Genomic DNA, 22,899 nt, shown 5'->3' on the forward strand with positions numbered 1-22,899 from the left:
ATTTACAGTGGACCCTTGGATTGGAGAATAAGTTGAGATGGCAGTCTCAATGAAAAAGAAGAGGTTTAAATGGACTGCACTTACTTGTATTTTTTTTGTTAAGACTGTTAGGTTTGCGAGAAATGCGTGATGGTTGAGGTTTGGGTTCAGTGAAAAGATTGTTTAACGACAAGGGTTCCGTCAAATAGGTGATGTCATGATACGTAATAAATTAATAATAAATAGGCTTCGAAAACACAAGTGTTCGTTTCAAAAAATTTTGTTAGGTTAAAATATTTTTAGAACCAAATTATATTAAATTTATATAGTTTTATTTTTATTTTTCGAAGTTTGTTTATTTTCTAATTATTTTGTTGATTTGTGTGAAAAAAACAAACAAGTTTAGTTATTAGTTATGAGAACTTTCCGTCCAAATACTCATTTGCGAGCAAAAAGCAACATATTGAAAAACATTTCCGTGATTGAAATTATTTGTTAGTATTTTAGTAATTCTCAACCTTGGCTAATTGCTTTTTTTATGTGTTTGTAGTAAAACTTTGTATTATTTATACCATCGGTTCTTGATCTAGTAACACAAGCACCACAAGGTAATCAAATGTTTAATAAGGAAGAGGTATTAAAAAATTTTACTCTGCAAAAAATTCTTGAATAATCCTTTTTTTTTTTAAACTTTTCAAAGTCTAGTTGTTAGGATCAAGTGATTATCATTACGCAAAAAATTATAGTTGTTAGTCAAGACACGACTTTATTTTCTTATATTTACAACATTGCATAATCCACTTAATTAGGTGTTGATGGGTCGGGCTGTTAGGCTCATGAGTTCGTGGAGGTGTACATCTATTTGCTTGTGATATCTGATATATTTTATAGATCCGTCTTATCATTTTTCTACATTTGATATATCTTCAACAGAGATAGTATTATCCGTTAAGATTTGACGTCATTCTTTCACGGCCTACCCAGTCAACTAGATCAAGCGGTGCAATCTCATCAACTTGATGCACGAAAAATTCTCATGAAGTCACTCATCTCAGTACTACTCTATAACTCATTTACGCTTAACTCAACATCTCCCCAAATAGTATATAAATATGCTTCTCGAGAGACTTGAACTCACGACCTTGCTCTGATACCAATTGTCACGATAAAGTATTTATCACTAAGCCAAATGTTATGATTGTTAGGTAATCCGCAACTTTATTTCCTTTTATATGTGTCAGCGCATAGTGCACCTATTTTAGTACTAATTAGTTGGACTGTTAGACTCATGAATCCGAGGAGATGCGTGTCTATCTACTGGTGCTGTATCGTCTTTCTTTATGTATAAATCTTACCATTTTCTCTACCGCCGGTCATGTCCCCAGCAGAGACAATATTACCCGTTAAAATCTCTCATCGCTCTTTTATGGCCCACTTAGCTAGCTAGATCAAGCGGCACAACTTCAACAGTTCAACGCATGAGAACTTATAAGAGGTCACTCATCTATGTACTACTGTCACTCGTGAACGCTAAATCCAACAATAGTTTTAGCAAAAATAAAATCAAAACATAATTCTTTTTTGATTAAACACACTAAATTTCGACTCATCAGTCTAAAGACATGTTTGGTATGATGAAATAATGTGTGAATATAATAAACATCCTCCATTATTCCATTATTTTGTTTGGTTCAACTTTCAGAATGAGAATGCCATTCTCATATCATGAGATTATGAATTTTCCCACGTCGTTTGAGTTTATGCGTTCTCATTATTTCAGCATTTTTATTTATATATTTATTTATGTATATTCATTCTCTCTTTTTTTTTCTAATTTTTTTAAATATTTATCNAAATTTAATAATAATTAGATATTAAAAAATAGTAACAGAATTAATATTAATAACAAAACAATAGTAATAAATTTATAAGCACAAATTTTTGGAAGAATATTAAATAATGATGATACTAAATAAAGTTATTATTATTTAGTAGCAGCTATAATTAAAACTAGTAGTCATCCCGCCGAGTTCACATAATTTAATTATTTGGAGAAATAAATATTTTTAAAAAATGCGAGAGGAAGAAAAATATGTAATGCTAGAGATAAAATATGGAAAAGTTGGGAAAAAAAAGAGAAGAATGTGAAAAGATATATGAAATTACTAATAAGTTCATGCAATTAACATTACATAACAAATATATAAGGGCAAAATTGAAAATAAATTTTAATATCATATTGATACACGAAATATCATCAATAAATAATTTTCGAATAAATAGTTATTTTAAATATCTTAATTAAAATATGATTATTTATTAAAAATAATTTTATCGATTATATGTTTTTTTAATTTATTTTTATATCAATCACTAGATATATCATCTCATTCCTATCTTATTCAATTCTAAAATTCGTTCTATTGTTATCAGGGATGATATACTGTATCGTATCGAAAATCATACTAAAAATTACAGTATAATAAAATAACTATCAATGTTGTACTGAATTTTTCGATATATCGAAATTTTCGATACGTATAACTAGTATATCGATTATACCGAAATTTCGATATCAATAAATATCGTTTTATACCGAAAAAACTTCATATATATTTATACCAAATTACCACTCANCCAAATTAACACACACACACCAAATTACCACTCAAACATGGATCTGAGTTTAAACATGACCCATAGAGTAAATACATGTACATTTTCAAGGTGAACACTTTTGTCTTCAATTCCTCGATTTGAGAGAATAGACGGTGCCCATACTCCGTTTGGTGGTCCTGCACTAGAAGCCAATGTAATGCACGCGTTTCTAACGTCAGAGTTGGCTTCAATTAGTTAAACTCATTAGTTGAGTGGCATTTACGGCCGAGTGCTTTAATTTCCTTGCATGCAATTATGTGCAAACGTTACGCCATTTTATCATGTCTTACGAAATATTGTATTCTAAAATATATGAATTTTATATTTCTTTCATCAAAACCTTACATAATAAAATGATAAAATTTAACGGAATATTTTATAATTTAACATATCATGGAATTAATGTGATTTGTGCTTATTAATTCGACTCAGTAAAGATGCGCAAAGAACTTTAACTTTTAACGAATTCTACTAATAAATAAAGGCAAAAACTTGTTTGAGACGGTCTCACAGGTCGTATTTTGTGAGACGAATATCTTATTTGAATTATCCATGAAAAAGTATTACTTTTTATATTAAGAGTATTATTTTTTATTGTGAATATCGGTATAGTTGACCCGTCTCACAGATAAAGATTCGTGAGATCGTTTCACAGGAGACCTACTCATAAATAAATAAACAAACCTTTCATAATGCAATTAGTTCTTAAACTTCACCTTGAAAAGGAAAAAAAATCACTTCTCATAACATTTATCATGTTATAATTTGTATAATACATTTTATAGTTTATTATTGAATTGTTATCGATTTGTGTCTTTGTTTAATGCAATAAATGTGTTTGAATTTTCATATTTTATAATCATAAAATAATTTTAATAAATCACATATCATATTTAATTTAATTTGTGTACGATATATCATCACATCACAAAAATAACTTTTATTTAACCAACCAACTGTTTCAGGGCTGGGCTTTACCGAAAATTAATAGGTGTCCCATAACGGCCCAAGCCCAACAAGCTATGGATTCACGAATTACCCTAGTCCGCGCTACACAGTACCAAAACTCCAGACCACTGGGCTGTATGTATATATTCAAATTAACACTTCACTCAACCCTAGTGGCAGTTATCATTTTGGAGTCTCCTCTCCTAAACCCTAATTTCTATTTATCCCGCCCTTGTCATTCAAGCATTCGTCCATGGAGTTCTGGAGTAATAAATTTCTTTCTCATTTTTTCTCCTTATTTTTTTGTCGTTGCGATGGTTGATCGGTCTTATTATTGGTTTTCTAGGTGCTTTACTGGGTTTGTTTGCTGTTCTTTTCTTTTGATTTGCTATCTGTTACATTTTTTTGATTACTTATCATTTTTATGATTTTTATCTCTCTTGTAGCTGCATTTCTCTTGTTGCGATTCTTTTGTTGTAGATATCTCCGTTTATGCGGAGTTCAGAATTTTATTGGTATCGGAAACAGTGTTGGAAGCAACTTCATGCTTCGAGTTTCACTGATTCCGAGTGAAGGACAGCGCTCGTTTTATTCTACCTTATCTGTGTTTTTATTTGGTTGTTTTAAAGTTTGCTTATCAACACTGCTTGATTTTGGGTTTTGGATATCATTTTATCATTGTACACGGTTGTTTAGGTTCTGAGGTGAAAAGTGGAGAGACTTTCAGGGTTGTGCCTGGTGATGGCATGGTTTTGCATCTTTCTCAGGTATGATAATTGTTTGTTTTGGGAACCTCTTTTTCTCCTGTATTGTCTCTCTTTTGGTAAAGCACTATTCCTTGGCAGGCTTCTCTTGGTGAGATGAAAAAGGAGAAAGGAAATGAATCAGTCTGCTTGTTTGTGAATGTCGAGGGCAAGAAACTCGTTCTTGGAACACTTTTCAGTGACAAGTTACCTCAACAACAGTTCGACTTGGTATTTGACAACAATTTCGAGCTATCACACAACTGGAAAAGTGGAAGTGTCTATTTCTTTGGTTACAAGGCTAGTAACCCTTTTGATGAGGAATATCCTTTGTATTAATTACTAGTGGAAATTATTTATTTATTTTTCACTTGAAGGCTATGTAGTTGGACTATTTTCCTATAGAATTTTATTCCTTGACTCTTTCGGATTTCTTTGGTTGCCACTGAGTTGCCAGGGGGAGAGTCAGGTGTGTGTTTTTCCTTTCATGCTTGGTTCTTTTGCAATTTTCCCTGTGTAGATCCCTTCATATATCTCTGTATCCCATGTTATTTTTGTACCGAGTGAAATTTTTAACTTTTATCAGATGAATCAGAATCTGAGGAAGATATCCCAAACATTCTTGCATCTAATGGTACTGATCTTTTTTGGGTGCTTCTGTTTCTAATTTAAAATGTCTCCGTTATCCATCTGAGTTTCGGATGTGACTTGCAAATCTGCAGGGAAATCTGTGTCAAAAGTTAAGCCAGAGAAACCAGCAGAAACTGGTAAAGCTGTTACTACCAAAGGTAAGGCTTCAAACTCGGGTAAGCAGAAGGTGCAGATTGTTGAGCCACCCAAAGGTGTCAAACCCCAAGATGATGATGACGACGACGACGATGACAGTGATGATGATGAGATGTCTGAGGATGATGATGAAGAAGCTGGTTCTGAGGTAGTTCTTATCCGCTTTTGAGTGTGCTGTCTACTGATACTTCGTATAATTGTTTACTCTTCTGATTGGGGGCTATTTTCAGTTTGAGAACTGGTGGATAAAATTATTGTTAGTTGAATGGTTGCCTTGCCACTGTAAATATTCACTCTTTTTTTTGTTTCCCTTTGACACGAACTGTCATTACCATGCTTTTCTCAGAAGTTTAGGCATTTGCTAGCGAATAATTTTTCATCTCGTTTTCACCATACAATTTTCATTTTGTTGAACCTGTAAGTTGATTCTTCATCGGCAGAAATTGTAACAGCATCCAGAGTATTTAATTTTTTTCTTCTGTCTAAATTTTCAACTGTGGTAACAGCATCCAGAGTATTTGAAAATCTGGTTTTATGATCAGTCACAGTGCCGTTGCAGTGGCTAAAATATTGCTCAGTTTTCTTCGAGATTCTATGGTAAAATAGTATTTACTATTATCTGTATAGATTTTGATGAGTAATTGTGGTGGATGTGGCTCAGTGTAGCATGAATGTTGATATTTTATAATTAGTTTGGATTTACTCAAACTGTAGTTTTATTATCCATAAAAATCGAATTATGGATGTACATTCTACTGGAATATCAGAGTAACAGCGGTTAATTATTGTATAATTTCAGGACGAGGATGACGGAGATGAGTCTGATGATGAATCTGATGAGCGTGATGAAGAAACACCAAAGAAGGTATAGAGCAACGTCCACTATTTGTCTGAATTATCCTTGGGTGGTGATGTGTGATGTTTGGCCACTGACAATACATAATCATGTTTCAGGTTGAACCAAGCAAAAAACGTGCTGCAGAATCCAAGACCCCTGTTTCTGATAAAAAGGCAAAAGTGACTCCACAGAAAAGTGGTGATTTTCTTATCATTCACTACTAACCAGCCAGATTTATTTGCACCCACTGTTGTATAAAACTACTTTAGTAGATTATTTTTTACCCCGTGAAATAATTTTTGAATGTCGAAATTTCAATCCCCAGTTTGTAAACTGACTTGTTAAATTCTTTACTTGTTCGTCAGATGACAAGAAAGGTGGTGTTCATGTAGCTACTCCTTACCCAAAGCAGGCTAGTAAGACTCCTGCTAACAAGCCAAATCAGTCGACGCCTAAAGGTGCTGGAAGTAGTAGTTCACATTCCTGCAAGACCTGCAATAGGTACATTTTCTCTCAATTGTAAAACATATCATGAACAAAGCCAATGGACTGAAACGTTATTTTTCACATGCAGGACATTTGGTTCCGATAAAGCTTTGGAATCACACTCGAAAGCCAAGCACGGTGCCTAGAAATAAGTTATATAACGCAGGATGTATCCATTTTGAGAGTTTACCCATTATGCTTGATATCATTTGAATCTCGAAATCAGCTTTATCATTTTGGGGTTCAATCTAGAATTATTTTTTGGTTTTGTTTGGTGGATTTTGTATTGCAACCTTATCTCATTATGATTCTATTAAAAATGTTTGAGCCCGTGAGTAAAAAGTTGGGAATTATGACTTTAGTTAATTGGCACATCTAACTTATATTAGCTTCGGCGCACACGCTTTATGCAATATATAAAATATTATTTGTTTAAATATATTTTTATTTTCAAATAATTGTTGTAAATATACTTTTTTATTGTCAAATAATGGATAAATATGTAAAAATATTATTTACTAAGTCTTTAGAAATTTGTTGAGAGAAATGTGGAAAAAATAAGTGAGATGTCTTAGAAATATACTAATTAGTATATAAAATAAAAGCTTTATCGTACATAATATGGAAGAGAGAATTGTATTGATTTCAAGGTTACAAATGGAAGTTGATATTGGTGTAACGTCGGATGTTGAAGTTTTATAATATGGTAAGATAATCTCCCTGTTTCGATTATATAGTCTTATTTTTTCACAGAGATTAAGTCAAATTATTGGAAAACAAATAATGTACAAACTTTTTGTTTTATCTATATTTAATTTATTAAAAAAATGGTTGCACATTTTTGAAAACGTGAAAACGTAATTAATAAGAGTATATTAGTAAAAAAAATTTAAAAAAAAAGATTACTAAATACAATACAACTTATATATTTGGAACAAATAAAAACAATGTAACTTATATAATTAAGATGAAAATAGTATTTATTCGTTTTTTACACACAAACATTAAAAAACCATTGGAAATGCAAGCAAAGTTTATAAACAAACATTCTTTTAAAACTTATTCAAAAATTAATTGTACGAAGAATAATAGTAAAATGGCAAGAAAAATGAATATATGATTGTCCGTATTTAATTGATATTAGTAAAAAAACAAGAAAAAAATACTATTCTATGTATAATATATATTTAATATAATCGAGAAAGGAAATGAAATCTATATAACTCGTTCGATTGAATATCAAATAATTCAAACAGTTTGGATATTATCCATTTCTTTAATTTTACTGAAGTCAAAACTCTTTTTTTGTTCTTGCTTTAAATAAGATTCGATTGAAAACTCTGGAACAAAGACCAGGAACGGCAACACGGCATGTAGGCTATCGGCTATCCCAAGTAATTCAAATCCTAAAGATTTATTATAATAATATGATCCCGCAATCTGCATTTTTATTCTTTGACAATGAAACTTTTTGGCATGTAGCAATAAATAAGGTGTGGATATCTCCTCATAAATGTAAGATATTTGATATTTGCGTCAATCAGCATCCATTAATGATGACTTACCCCCGGAAAGCTCAAGTTCACAAAGCAAGTAGCACATCATAAATGGGAAGAAAAAGATGAAAAAGGAAATAAACGTTGAAATTCAGATATATGCATACAAAGTTTTCGGATTATATCTGTCCAAATCTCGATGGAAGGAGTAACAAAATTTTTTGGATATTAAAAAACAGTCTCGATTATCTATGAGGATGATTCATTCACAGACATTATTTATTCGACTCCATCTCACTACTCAACACCACCATGTTTAGTACGGCTTGACGGGTGCACGGAAGCTAGCTCCGGCATATACTGCTTCTGAGCCAAGTTCCTCTTCGATTCTCAACAGCTGCATGTATTATATTAGGAAAGATTATTCTACATCAACGAAATTTAAAAGATACGACACAACCAAGTTTCGTTCTTTTCGGGATAAAACCGTGTAAAATATGGAGAGGGAGTGTGAAGCTTTACCTGGTTGTACTTGGCAAGCCGTTCTGATCTGCATGGGGCTCCAGTCTTGATTTGGCCCTGTCCAAGAAGGGGATGTCAATATTACAGCTTCTACATAGCCAGTGGAGTTTGCCGAATACAACAGAGTATTCATTGGATGGAATAAACGGTATTAACAGGAAGGAAAGGAGTTTACCGTAGCCAAACCAACAGAGAGATCAGCGATGAAAGTGTCCTCTGTTTCTCCACTGCATCCACAAATATCAGACGTATCATAATCTCAATCTTCTCATATTATAGATTTCCCATACTACAGAATTCTAAGTCTGGTACCTGCGATGACTGGCCATCACCCCCCAACCAGCGTGCTTGGACATTTTTACAGCTTCAATACTTTCAGTCACCGATCCGATTTGATTAACCTGGTAGTCAGACAAGTGAAGATAGAGTGAAATTTCAGGTGTTGAGAGGTGGGTAACGGACTTAGTGTCATGGAGAAAGTGCTACAACTATGTGACACGGATATAGAAATAGGGACACGGATATGAGACATGGTTATTTTTATGGTTTAAAATTAAGTAACACAAGTGTGTGATAATAAGAAAATATCATGCACATAATTAAGCAAATTTTGTAACAATAATGTTATTATAATTTCAATATATGATATGATAAAATGACAGCTAACAATACAATACATATGATTAAAAAAACCCAAAATCACCTTTTCCAAGAGCTCATGACCTACCTCTTATTTTTTCTCACTCACTATCGTTTGCTAAAAATCCCTAACGTTCTAAGAAATAGCAAAATAGCCAGTCATATTTGGCATGATCGATGATGTTGGGTACAGCCACGATTTCACGTGTAGATTTAATTCTCAAGAATCTGCCTGGCCGAGAAATATCGAACATGATACGCAGATCACTTTTAGGAAAATTAAATATCATATAGCTACAATGATACCTTGAGAAGAAGAGCATTGCATGTCTTCTCCTTGATAGCCTTCTCCACTCTCTGCAGCCATTGATAAAATCAAAAGGTTAAATAACACTAGCACAAATCCTTACCAACAAGGATGAATGAGTAATGAATATATTCCACAAATGTAGAAGTATGAGCCACATATGCAAAAAAAAAAAAAAAAAAAAAAAAAAAAAAAAAAAAAAAANTGGGATTGGTGACGAGTAGATCATCTCCCACAATCTGTACTTGAGCACCAATTTCTCCGGTGAGTTTTGCATAGGTCCCCCAGTCATCCTGGTCGAATGGATCCTCAATCGATACAATTGGGTATTTGGCTACAAATGACTTGTATACGTCTTTGAGTTGGTCACCCGAGATCTTCTGTGAACCATCGTTGCCCTGGCAAGAAAAATAACAAATATGTAAATATTACAACTTGAGCAATTTTTCATTGTTTAATTTGCATGAGCAAAATGCTCGTCCACTCTCATGACAAATTCCACATATCATTCAAGAATTCAGATTTGGGACCGGCCTCTTCTTTGAAGTTCAGATCATAAGTCTTATCTGATCCATAAAATTCAGATGCCGCAACATCCATCCCAATAACAACCTACACATTCGATAAACATTTAATAAGCTACTCAAACAAAGGAATACTACATAAGAGAAAAGATCACAGAAAAAAGGGCTCACTTTATCTGTGTAACCAGCTTTAGCGATAGCTGTCTTTAAAAGTTCGAGACCTTCCTCGTTTTCCTGAAGTAGTAATCAAGAAACTCGTTAAATACCATACCATGGAAGCATAATGGAAGTCTGATTTAACCATTAAAGAAAGTTACCTGAATGTTCGGAGCAAAGCCACCCTCATCACCAACATTGGTGGCATCTTGGCCGTATTTCTTCTTAATAACGGACTGAAAAATTTTAAAAATGAAATGGTCTAATGAAAGCATAATCAGGACATTGGAGATTAAAACCGAAATACAAAATTTTAGAAATTGAATGATGCACACAATTTAAACTGATAAAATGACTAAGGATACACTGAAAAGAGATAATTTCCACAAGGTGTCCAAGAAAATTTTCTAAGATCAAAGATTGATGAAAATGAAAGTAGTCGATCGACCATGGAATACACATTGAGCTAATTCCATATGCAAGATATTGCTACAAGATGATACACAGCCACATGGCATCTTCATATTGACTGATAAAATAATCAAATTTCACCCATGTGCTTCAGGTCGGGAACACAGCACAGAATACAATTACCCTGCATTTGGCGTGTGGAAGGAAAGCATAACATGATATTGAAAAAAGATGAGAGAACAGAAAGAACATCAAGGTCACTACGAATAGGGCTACAAAATTTTGTTTCTTTACATTCTTAAATTGGACAATTGCAGGAGAATCATAATTTCCATTAAAACCAAACAAACACAAATATTTAAATGAAACCGTGAAATGCATCCAGAAGTTAACCATCACGGACTTCAATTATGTCTAAATGATATCACTTACTTTTAAGTGATGATATACTTCCACTCCCATCTTCATGGCCTCCTTGAATGATGCGGCGCCAACAGGAAGAATCATGAATTCCTGTACAAAAAGTTCACATAGTCTAGATTTAATCTTGATACACATCACAAATGCTCATATGTAAGAAAAACATGCCTGCATAGCAAGTTTGTTTCCGGCATGTGATCCACCGTTGATGACATTGAATGCAGGAACAGGCAACACCAGCTTCTTGTTGCCAGCCAAATTGGCAATGTGCTGATTCCACAACACAACCAAAAATCGATAAAATACTAAAATATATTTGTAATACCAAACTAGAAATTGATCACAAACTATTGTGAAAATAAATAAACTTCAGCCTACCTTATACAGGGGGATATTGAGGACATCAGCACCAGCTTTGCACACAGCAAGAGACACAGCCAGTATGGCATTTGCTCCAAGCTTAAAAATTGGAAAGGACAAATGTTTATTAATATATTATTACCGAAAATAAGAACCTCGCATGGACTGTTATAAATACCTTAAAAATACCTTTTGCTTGCACCAGCCCCATTCGTTTTGAGTTCCATCGAGTTGTTGAACCATGAAATTATCAATGCCAGTCTGATCAGTTGGATCCTGTAAAGAATGCATAATTGGCTCAGTAGCAGAAGTTACAAGAATTACATATGGTATTCAATTAACACAATTCATGCAAAAAACTGACAAAACAAACCTTGCCAACTAGGGCTGGACCAATTATTGAATTGACATTGTTAACAGCCTGCATAACCATATCCAACGCATCAAAACAATAGCAATTCGCGAGGAAAATTTAAAAGGCCGGTGATAAATAATTGACATCAAACTCTGACCTTGGAGACACCCTTTCCAAGGTAATCAGAACCTCCATCTCTCAGTTCAAGAGCCTCGTAAATTCCTGAAGAATTTTACAAAAGGTCAATTAAAAAATCAAAAGGTAAATCAAAAAATCATTGTACAAATAAAATAATGACACATCTTTGATCTCAATTATAACAAATATATCAAGAAAATCCAGTGATCACTGGTGTTGATGCTCCGGAGTATATTTTTTTTACTGTCAACAACAAAAAAAATACACACCATATCCGCATTAGAATTTTAAATGTGAGACCCTTAAAGATGTTTGCAACAAAAATACACTTCACCCATTGTTACCAAAAGCTCGAGGTGCAGCGGGGTGCACAGATATAGCTGACCGAATGCGGAAGGTCCACGGCGAAACATTCACATCATTAAAGCGAGATATAACAATATAGAATGTAAATATTTGAGAACAGAATTCCACTTAAACAAAATTTGCAAGTCTGTTTAACCTCGGCTTAATGGATAACTTTAAGCCACTACAACAAATAAAGGAATACGAAGATCGGATTTCCCGAGACCCGAATGTCCACGACTACCAACGCATCATGCAAACGAACACAATCCACGTACAACGAATTGCTAATATAATAGAAATGAAAAACATCAAGTGCATGCCAATAGATCTGACCAGTCGATGCACCACTGGGGACAGCAGCTCTAGAATACTTTCCATTCGATAGATGAATATCAACCTGCAGTCGCAAGAACTCACTAAACATCATTATTACACCAAAATCTGCAATTCTAACGACTAACATAAATCAACAATTTCTTCACACTAATCCGACCACATAAACTGCTGATAATCAAGAAAGACTTGAATCTATGGCATAAAATAAAAAAATATCATGAAACACGAAACACTGGACAACAGCTCGGAACGATGATATCAATAAGGTTACGCTAGACTAGAAAACTTGGGTGGTGGGCTGAAGAACGAACCTCGACCGTAGGATTGCCACGGCTGTCGAAGATCTGACGTGCCTTAACAAACTTGATGGTCGCCATTAGAGAAAGATTGGATCTAGGTAGAACAGAAGGGCTTGTATGCTCTTTTTTTTTTGGGAGTGAAGATTGAAGAAGGTTAGGTGAGAAGGACACTCATTTATAGAAGAGATTAGGCTTAATCACGACCGTCGATTTGATCTGATTAATGGTAGAGTTCAACCTAGATATTAGCCGTAGATCTAATATCTCGTGATTTGCCAGATCTGACATGATTTGGGTACGACTCCTCGTATAAGGATCTCATTAACCCTGATTAGCGTTGTTGTGCTTGTGTTGTTTAACCTGAAACTGGTGATTCCGCCTCGGACCCCTGTCCCAATTCCAACCTGGCCACTGTCGTCTTATTATTATTATTATTATTATTATTATTATTATTATTTTATTTCAATTATTTTATGGGAAATTTTTTTAAAAAAAAAACCATAGGAGACTTTCTGAAAAATAACATTTATATTATCATTTCCTACTCTTAAGCATGCTAACAAACGCCACGACAAGTATAAGAATTAGAGTGATTGTTTGACCAATGATTATAGGTAAAACTTTTTCGAACGAGTATGTAGCATATAACTTGCCCAGTCTGGTTGACACGGTTAACATATTTCTCATGCTATTATGATATGCAAAAGAATTACTCAATATACAATGAATGATAGTGACAACGAGTTTATTCGTCATATTAAAAAAATGATAACAAAAAAAAGATTCCATATGACTAGTTATTTGTGATGATGTGGGGGAAAATAAAATTTTGTATCAAAGTTTATAGATACGATCACGATTCTTATCAAACCATGAATTCGAATCAGAATCCCCTTTTAAAGCTGAAATTTAAATTATCTTCGAAACAAAATTGTAACTGGATTCGTTGGTGTTCTTAGAAATGAAAAAATAGAAAAATATTTATCTCAAGTTTCAAAGTTTGGAAGGTGAATGGACAATTTAGTTTATAACCTTTAAACCTCTTAATGTATATAAATTGAACTGAAACTGAATGTTTATTTTATTTTCAAAATTAAAAGTTAACTTTTATAGTATTTTTGTTATATAATATTAAATATAAAATTTAATTAGTTTGATTACTTCACAAATTAATGTTCCAAAATTCCAACTCACAGTCACAGCAGCCACCAAACAATTCCAAGAGTGGAAATATCTCGAGAATATTCCACTAGTAGGTTTCTAGAATAACTAAAAATGAGTGAAACGTAAAATTTTCAATTATATTTTAAATAATAATAAAACTAATAAAGAAAATAATAAATGTAAATTAAAAAAAAATATTGAATATCAAACGTACTGTAAGGAAAACATCATGAACCACGAGTCCGTCGCTTCATTTCACATGCCAAAGTGGTTGAGCAGTCGTTAAAAGGGCCGCAGCGGACGCAAGGTTAGTATTATATATAAAGACAAAAACTCATGTGAGACGGTTTCACGGGTCGTATTTTGTGAGACGGATCTCTTATCTGGGTCATCCATGAAAAAATATTATTTTTTATGATAAGAGTATTACTTTTTATTGTGAATACCGATAGGATTGACCCGTCTCACAGATAAAGATTCGTGAGACCGTCTCACAAGAGACCTACTCATATATAAATCTATTTTTTAAATATTTGATTACGAGAATAAACCAAATTCTTCAAACAATATAAAAAAAAATTCAAATAAAATACCACTCTCGCACAATTATTTTATATATATATTCAAATAATAATAACGACGAGACTATTGTGATTGCAATAATTGGATACTCTAGGCATGGAAGCTTAGGTCATATGTGATGTGATTAACCATGTTTTCATATTCCAACTTATAATACAAAGTTGAATAATAACAAATACATAAACAAGGAAATTGGCAATTTCAAAACCCAAATCAAAAGTTAAGAGGAACAAACCGATGGGTGTCGACTCTATAGTCTTCGAAGTCGGTTTGAAAAATATTCGATCAAATTCAACTTAAACTCATACAAATTTTTTTGAATGTTTCTCTTATAAGACAGTCTCACAGATAAATTATGTGAGACAAGTCAATCTTACATATATTTAAAATAAAACGTAATATTTTTTGTTGGTCTTATTTCCAAAATCTTAAGATAATAATATGAAAATAAAGTTAAAAGTTGATATTGAGATTTACGTAAACCATGTCTGTCAACCATCATTTTCCACCATCAATGTATCTGCCAACCATTCACATTTTTGACATAAAAAATAATTCAGCGACCCAAATAAGAAATTCATCTAACAAAATTGATCCATGAGTCCGTCTCATGACCCGTGAATTTGTATAGACAAGAGTTTTGTGAAACTTTTTTAGCAGATTTGGACCCGAATTATTTGCTAGTTGATTGTGAACTTTAATATGTTATTAATTATTAATAAAATATAACCTAATTATATACTAAACAAATATATTTAGAATATTTTTAGAAAAGCGACCCATTGAGCTAAAAATATTTGATTGTCCGATCTTCAGATTGAGATCGAGTCCACGCCTCAATTTGTTTTTCTTTCATAACTCGATCATGTTCATTTACATTACCACATAAGAACTGGGCAATCAATAGTGACGATTAAGAGTATATATGTTTAGTATCATACAAGTAAAATGACATTTTCTCATAAGAACTTTAAGGTACTAAATGATTAAACATTAATAACATACGGTTTGACTCGGACATTGTATCGACGAAAACATAATCTGTCGGTAAAATGGTCAACAAAGTTTGGCTGGGAAAGGTCAATAAAGTTTGGCTGAGGAAGCAACATCTTGAGTTGTCTCTCTTCTCTCCTATTAGTTCTATAGAGAGAGTGTGTTCTCTTTGGAAACACAGTGAGTGGGTTGTACACCACAACATATTATAGTGGAAATTCTTTTCATCTTGCCCGTGGTTTTTACCATAATAATTTTTAGGGGTTTTTCACGTAAATCTTGGTGTCCAGTTTATTCTTTATTTTTGGGTTTTATTATCTCAAATTACCGCAAGTGGGACCAACATAATCAGCGCATGGAATAGGTTGTGCGTATATCCAATATCATAACACAATTTCACATGTTCCACGCATACTACAAAATACTAATCAATCAGACCCACAAATTACCTGGAGTCTAGATAAAATAAGGAAAAAAACAACTTCGAATCGGATTAACAATCTTGATAATCTCCTTCCAAGGCCACTTTAGTTCTGCTGCAGATCACATAAGTTTGACTATAGATTCAATACTACTCTCAAGTCATGCTAAGAAATTCCCATGATATCTACGTAAATGAATGTGTTCCTACCTCATTCAACTTTGTTGACCAAATCCTCGAATTTTGCCGACATATTATACACCATTGAACAATACCTTTCAGAAGTACAATCACTGCTCATGTCACACTGTGAGGCCCAATAACTATAGGCCCAGCCCATTTCTCATTTTTATTTATTAAACCCAATTGATAGAAGAAAATCATATCGATCAATCCAGAAGCTCTTCCCCTGCCTTGCACTGTTGCCTTTCTTCTTCATTCTGCAGCAATCGTGCAGCGTCCCAGCGGCCAGATTTTGTGCAGTAGGTTAGCACTTTTCTTCCTCCATCATATTAGTTACTTTCCTGCCATGAATCGGTAAAAATCAGTGCTCCATCTTTCACGTTCGAGCCGGCAGCTGAGTTTCGTTCTCTTTCCGATTTGGTGAGCTTCTAGCTTCAATTTTTCTTGTTGATGTGAGTTTATTTAGCAAGAAATCAAAGCCCTTTATTTCCCCTGTTTTCAGCTGATTTCCAGCTAGGTTTCAGATCGTGAACAGTGTTTCCGACGACCATCTTTGCGAAATTATCGTTGTGCATTCTACTTTCGTTTATTGAGGTATTAAGCTTGAATTTAGATTGTATAAGGTTTATATAGGTTGCCCGGATTTCGAATTTTAACCGAGCCGATTTATTTTGGTTTAGTCGTTTGGTATGCATTGTATTGAACTATATAGTGAATTTATATTGTAGGTTATATCGTTGGACGAGTTCATTCTATAGTCCTTAAGAAATTATCGTGGTATTATAAGTTTATAATTGAGGTACGCTCAAACCTATATCATTATGACGCTTATATTGGCGTGTAAGAATATTCGTTGAATGTTGTTTGCTATTACGTGCTTTGAATGTTTATTTTGATGCATTCATGCATAAATTATATTGACATAACATATTGAGCCTTGACTCCTTTGACGGCGATTTATGTTGATTCTATTGAGATATTTTGAGTCATCAGAAGGATGAGTGGGTTAGGATTAGCCACATTCCCAGATGACAGCTAGGGACGAGCGATTTAGCTACTCGCATTCCAGATGCTACGTGCATGGACGAGCGGCGATTTGATGCTGCATTCCTGGCACGGGTGGCCACTGTTACTGTTGATGATGCTATTAGTTTGGACTCCATTTGGTATCCGTTATTCCATTGTTACCATTCATGCATCGTATATCATTGCATTCACTTAGTATTATTACATGTCTTTTATATACGTCGTGATTTTACTGGTTTGTCGTACTGGGGTCCGACCCCTGTTTTCTTTTTATGTTGTGGTTGTTTTTGATGCCATAGCAGGTCATTCCAGGGGATTTGACGCGTCTGGTGGAGCGTCAGCGAGTGGTACCCAGTAGTCAGTCGGTTTGTGTCAGAGTTATCAGATATTTATATATATATTATGCTGGTTTGATACATTTGCCAGGGAGATGCCCTGTGTAGCTGTATGATGATATTTTTATGTTGTTTGGGATTTTAATTGTGGTATGTCGTATCTAGTCCTGGCCAGTGCGGCTGTAGGATATTTGTGTGGTTGATTGTGAACTTGATGTTACTTTCGAGCGTATATTATTGTTGTTGTGTTTTGAGATTTTTGGGATGTCCTACTTACGGGGAGGTCATGCCGAAATTTCTGTAGGCCCTAATGAACGTTTTTAAACTCGTTTTCGCTGTTTACACCAATTAATCCTTGTTGTTTGATAATTAAATATTAATTAAGTGCACGGACCCTCACACACACCATTTGTATCTTTTTTCAAGCAACACACACAAAACCACAATAGACGATCAATTTAATGTTCCGAGAACATTTCTTAGCTCTTTCAAACTTCTGCTTAAATAAACCCAAACAATATAAAATAGCACTGTAAGCAAACAGGCAAGATATTAGAAATAAAACCTTTGAAAATCAATATCTCAAATTTTGGGCACTCCAAAGCACAGGCTTCCAGACACAACAAACTTCATTAATTTACCGAAAACATTTCGAAGAAGCCAATTCTACATATAAAAGTGGATTTAAATAGACAAGCCATTCCAACAAAAGCACTTTGCTTAAATCCTTTTCTTAATTAAAAATAGTTTTACTAAAATATTTTTTTTTAAAAAAAAATCATGGATTTGTTAAAATAGTTTTTACGATATTTGAAGATGGTTTATCATATAAAAAAATTATAATTTGATGCAGGATATGTGAATATCCAGACAAAATGCTAAGAAATCTTATACATGCTGATTATTTGCATATCAGTACAATGAATTTTCTATGTAATATATATGTGGATTTATGCTTCCTTTGAATATTTATTGTCTATTTGATGTTATGACTTATTACGATATTTGTTGTAAATTGAAAGTAATATTTGTTTATATAGTGTTGGGGTATTTATTGATAATACCTGTTATTTAATGACATATTAGAGTGATGAATTATGATCATTCATTCATACATTATGATTGATAATGATTTATCCACTCAGTACATATATCATGTGTTGAGACACATATGCTAAGTGTATAAAAGCACTGTCTATGTGAATAACATAAACAAAACCCTTAAACAATTACTACAATTTACGTACTATTTATTATATTATTACTATTTTATGATTTCTGTAAATATATATTTGTTATATCTTTATGAGACAAAAATGCCCTACTGATTTCATCCAACTCATCTCAGAATCCTTAATTATAAACATTGGTTTGTCATTCGTTGCTGATAAACGTCTCCAGGGACGGGATTGGAAGTAACTTCACAAAATTACGTCACGGGTTGTTCTAAAATAACGATAACGACTCGGAATATTAGTTTGACCCTCAATTTTCCAATTTTAAAACGGTAATAGAAAATCGTTAGTTTTGCCAAAAAAAATTGGAAAAATTTGTTACTTATTACTAAAATTTTGGCAATTTTGATTAAAAATAGTTTTGGGGCGTACTCGAAAATGAATTTATGTGTTCAGATACGACGTCGTAAGCAGCTCCAAATCGAAAGTGGCACCCGATCGATCGCGCAAACGAATATCACGAGTTTCAGCGCATTTTAGCTTTCGTAGTTGACTCGTTGCGTATAGTAAAAAGAGTCCTATCTACATGACGCCGGCGATGCGAATGTTAACAAACTGAGTATAATGTCACTTCGGAATCGATTAATGTCCACTGTTCTTGAAAACAGGTTCGTTTGAGTTCTTTTCGATGCAGCAAATCGTCATTCTTGTTCAATTGATGCATTATGATTCGATTATATGCTGTAATTCTTTTGTTGTATGCTTTGTTTCTAAGATGTACTTGAAATTTTAGCTCTACTATTAATGCAAGAGCATCTTTTATTTTTATTTTTTGTTTTTTTTTTTGGCGTACTAATTTATCCGTCGTGCGGTGATATATAATGTCAGTATGTGGATCAGAGCAAGAAAATTATGCATCATGCTGTTATTTTCTTTCAAAAACATATTTCGTTAATGTAAATCTCTGAATAAATTAAATGTTTGTTCACAGGAAGATTGAATGCAAAATTTTCCGTAGCTTTGCAACGGCATAAATAGTAGATCTGCTAGCATGGCTGCACAATATGATTGTGATTAGCAGCCGTTGACAAAAATGGTGGATTCAAGTTGTTCGAAGAATCTTACATGACTTATAAGCTCCTTCCCATCTCTCCCACAATTTAATGCGAGGAATGGTATCACAACCTCCTATCTTTTAGAATACTGACATACCCGTGGGGAAAATAACAGATCAATCCACGAATACACGGACTCCTAGGATGGCTCCTTCGAGTTCAAGAGAGGCTTTCAGGCACGTAGCACTTTGTTCCGTAAAGCATTTGGATCCTTCTTTTGCTGTTGACTTTAATTCCATTTCGTCATGCCCCAGCCGACAGACCCAAGAAAGCACAACTGCAGATAATTTGAGTCTATCTTCATTACAGAAATTGTTAGGCCAAGTTGATTGAGGAGTCTTATATGTGGCCTGGTAAACTAGTTTTCTCCTCTTGCACAATTTGATGCAGGATGCAATGTTCTGATATGTTTCGATTCTAATTTTTGTTGTGTATACTGAAAAAAAAAAATTGGGTAAGAAAGTTGTTCAGTTTATTCAATCTGGTTGGAAATTGTCGGGTACCTTAGCTAATTTATATTATGTGATTGAACTTTGATATAGGGGTTGTGAAGTTGATTGAGATACTTGTATAGGTGGGTGAGTATTCATAACTTTGAGAGATGGTGGGCGAAACTGTTACAGACTCCTGGTTTAATAATATATGGAACAGTTCACGTAAGATTATATTGCAGGAGCCTGACAAACCAGTTATAGGAATTTTATCGCTTGAAGTATCGAGGTTCATGCTAAATATTGTTAATATATGGCAGTATCTATCGGATGAGCAAATTTTTAGATTGAGAGAAGAGATGGCAAATTCAGTAGGCATTCAAAAGCTTGTGTCTGAAAAAGAGGACCTTCTTATGGATCTTGCTCTTGCAGAGATGCTTGAGAATCTTGAAAGAGCATCAAAATCGGTGGCCATACTTGGAAAGAAATGTGCGGACCCTACTTATCACAATCTTGATCAATTGTTTTATGACTCCGGGGAGATTGATCCCAAATGGTGCAGGTGGAGTTATAGGATCAAGAAAATGGAAAAGAAAGTTAAAAAAATGCAGAGCTTTGTGGGGGCAACAGAACAAATGTGCCAAGAACTCGAAGTGTTGGCCGAGCTTGAGCAGAATCTAAAGCGAATGCGAGCTAGTGTGGATTTAGGAGAGGTCAAAGTGCTTGAGTTTCAACATAAGGTACTGCGGCAACAACAGGAAGTGCAGGATCTTCGTGAGATGTCTCCTTGGGTCAGAACGTATGACTACACAGTCCGACTTCTTCTCAGATCTTTATTTACTGTTGTTGAGAGGATCAAGTATGTATATGGGATTAACCAGATTGGCTTTGTTGAAGGAATTAAAGACGATGAACAGATTCATGGAAATTATCTTATTCACAACAATTCTGCTGTGATTCAACCATCAGTTAACCCATCAAAAAACAGCCTATCTAGATTTCAAATTCACACGGGGAGGTCATTTTTGAATTTGAGCCTAAAGAACAAGACATTTCTTGGTGGCTTTCACTCATCCATTCTTTGTGGAAAACAACATGAAATGAAAACTAAACGGTTTGCTCCTGTTGGTTTCTCTGGATGCGTGGGTGGTGGACGTGAATCTCCTATAGTAGAGAACTTCTTACCATCTCGTGGTAGCTCATTTAGGTCATTCGACTCGTCTCAGAAAGATACAGATGAAAAGAAAGGTACGAGTGCTCTTCCAACTTTGTACGATATCTTAAATCCCAAAAAAGTCCCTTTCTTTATCTCCAAGCGTCGCTTGTTGAATCCTCCTCCATCTACACTTGGTCACTCAGCATTGGCTCTGCACTACGCGAAGGTCGTCATATTGATCGAGAAACTAGCATCATCTCCCCATTTGATCAGCCTTGATGCTAGAGATGAACTCTACAATATGTTACCAGTGAATATTCGAAGCTGTCTGAAGGCAAGATTGAAAACTTTTTCTAAAACTTTTACTTTGTCTAAGTATGACGCCAACGATGCAGCTCAGTGGACATTAACACTTGAAACTATGCTTGAATGGCTTTCTCCGCTCGCTCACAACATGGTAAAATGGCAATCTGAGAGGAATTTTGAAGGACAGAGACCATTTTTTGGGTCGAATGTGCTTCTTGTTCAGACCCTTTACTTCGCGAATCGAGTGCAGATAGAGGCAGCAATTGTAGAACTTTTGATTGGTCTTAATTACCTCTCCAGATATGGCAGCATGGCATATGGCAACTGTTTATATCCAAGAGATACAATTTATTACAACGTGGTTGATCAGTCATCGTTGGAGTTTACAAAAGTGGACAATGGAAGTTAGCATCATTGAAGCGCTTATTCTACAAAATCAACCATCAAGGAATCAGAGGTATTCTTTGGTGATTGTTTATAATATGAAAATCGAAGTTTTAGCTGCTATTTTCTTGAAAGGAAGATTTTAATAGTATTTAGACTTTAGTTGGCACATTTTAATTTAATTTACACCAATGTGATCTATTCTGGAAAATGTTATATTGTAATATTATTTAGTTGGGACATTCTAATTCAATCTTTCACGTGAAACTAATCTGATTTCGATGCTTCTGAATTGGGACAGCAATATAGCTAGGATTTAAGTCTAATAGAATAGTCCAATCCATAAACCAATTTAGGTTTGGTAGGAGTAGAACCTTTGGAAATTAAAAAGATAGTAATACTTGAAAATATAGTTACAACCAGCTACAGAATTTCCCATATCCATACTATTATTTAGCATCTTGCACGTTTTTCTACACAATTTTGCAGTACTTTTCTTGCCTGTAGAAATAAGCACAATCATGTTCCTGTATATGTGCAAGAATGAGAAATGAATTAAATGGTACGATGGATTTAAAATTGAAGTGATTATATTCTATTAAATGCAACTTCTGGTTCTTAAAAAAAATGCTACTTCTGGTTCTTAAAAAAAAACATTTCAAATCGAGTTATGGTCCATGCCAGTAATGAGAGATTTGTATTGTTATTATGGTTGATTTGATTTCTACGGAGTTTTGAATAAAACTTTTATAACGTGCGATAAAACTAAAGATTATTATGTTCTGTCAATCTCAATATCACTATTGTCCTGAAAAGACATTTTGAAACTTGGCAATGTGGTCCTTTGATTGTGGTACTAGTGCGAGTAATTGATTTCAA

General features: G+C 33.9%; 3 protein-coding genes across 8 annotated transcripts; 2 read left to right on the forward strand and 1 right to left on the reverse strand.

Moving 5' to 3' along the window:
* The first annotated feature begins 3,723 nt into the window (after window positions 1-3,723).
* On the forward strand, window positions 3,724-6,794 carry LOC140991116 (histone deacetylase HDT1-like). Of its 3 annotated transcripts, none has more exons than XM_073461063.1 (10): window positions 3,724-3,851; window positions 4,282-4,352; window positions 4,431-4,651; window positions 4,775-4,797; window positions 4,915-4,962; window positions 5,051-5,265; window positions 5,935-5,979; window positions 6,069-6,150; window positions 6,318-6,453; window positions 6,527-6,794. In XM_073461063.1, the coding sequence occupies exons 1-10, from the start codon at window positions 3,839-3,841 to the stop codon at window positions 6,582-6,584; spliced, it is 912 nt and encodes a 303-aa protein (XP_073317164.1). In that variant the 5' UTR covers window positions 3,724-3,838; the 3' UTR covers window positions 6,585-6,794. The 3 variants fall into 3 exon arrangements, with proteins under 3 accessions (XP_073317164.1, XP_073317162.1, XP_073317163.1); XM_073461061.1 differs by having other exon boundaries at window positions 5,051-5,262; window positions 5,914-5,979; XM_073461062.1 differs by having other exon boundaries at window positions 5,051-5,262; window positions 5,920-5,979.
* A 1,266-nt stretch (window positions 6,795-8,060) lies between these two features.
* LOC140991561 (enolase-like) lies at window positions 8,061-12,931 on the reverse strand. The gene is made up of 17 exons (XM_073461581.1): window positions 12,762-12,931; window positions 12,448-12,511; window positions 11,786-11,850; window positions 11,647-11,694; window positions 11,463-11,549; window positions 11,292-11,372; window positions 11,082-11,183; window positions 10,926-11,006; window positions 10,244-10,318; window positions 10,098-10,160; window positions 9,937-10,014; window positions 9,608-9,800; window positions 9,402-9,454; window positions 8,769-8,857; window positions 8,632-8,683; window positions 8,457-8,513; window positions 8,061-8,331 (listed from the first exon to the last, which is right to left on the reverse strand). Exons 1-17 carry the CDS (start codon window positions 12,825-12,827, stop codon window positions 8,251-8,253), a joined length of 1,335 nt encoding a protein of 444 aa, XP_073317682.1. The 5' UTR covers window positions 12,828-12,931; the 3' UTR covers window positions 8,061-8,250.
* Window positions 12,932-19,130: 6,199 nt separating this feature from the next.
* Window positions 19,131-22,298, forward strand: LOC140991730 (protein PSK SIMULATOR 1-like). Of its 4 annotated transcripts, none has more exons than XM_073461854.1 (3): window positions 19,131-19,296; window positions 19,620-21,422; window positions 21,534-22,298. In XM_073461854.1, the coding sequence occupies exons 2-3, from the start codon at window positions 20,345-20,347 to the stop codon at window positions 22,043-22,045; spliced, it is 1,590 nt and encodes a 529-aa protein (XP_073317955.1). In that variant the 5' UTR covers window positions 19,131-19,296; window positions 19,620-20,344; the 3' UTR covers window positions 22,046-22,298. The 4 variants fall into 4 exon arrangements, with proteins under 4 accessions (XP_073317955.1, XP_073317954.1, XP_073317957.1 ...); XM_073461853.1 differs by having other exon boundaries at window positions 19,620-20,096; window positions 20,286-22,296; XM_073461856.1 differs by having other exon boundaries at window positions 19,620-20,096; window positions 20,495-22,296.
* Window positions 22,299-22,899: the final 601 nt, after the last annotated feature.

The sequence above is a fragment of the Primulina huaijiensis genome, chromosome 13, assembly GCF_012295235.1.
Source record: "Primulina huaijiensis isolate GDHJ02 chromosome 13, ASM1229523v2, whole genome shotgun sequence".
Classification (NCBI taxonomy): domain Eukaryota; kingdom Viridiplantae; phylum Streptophyta; class Magnoliopsida; order Lamiales; family Gesneriaceae; genus Primulina; species Primulina huaijiensis.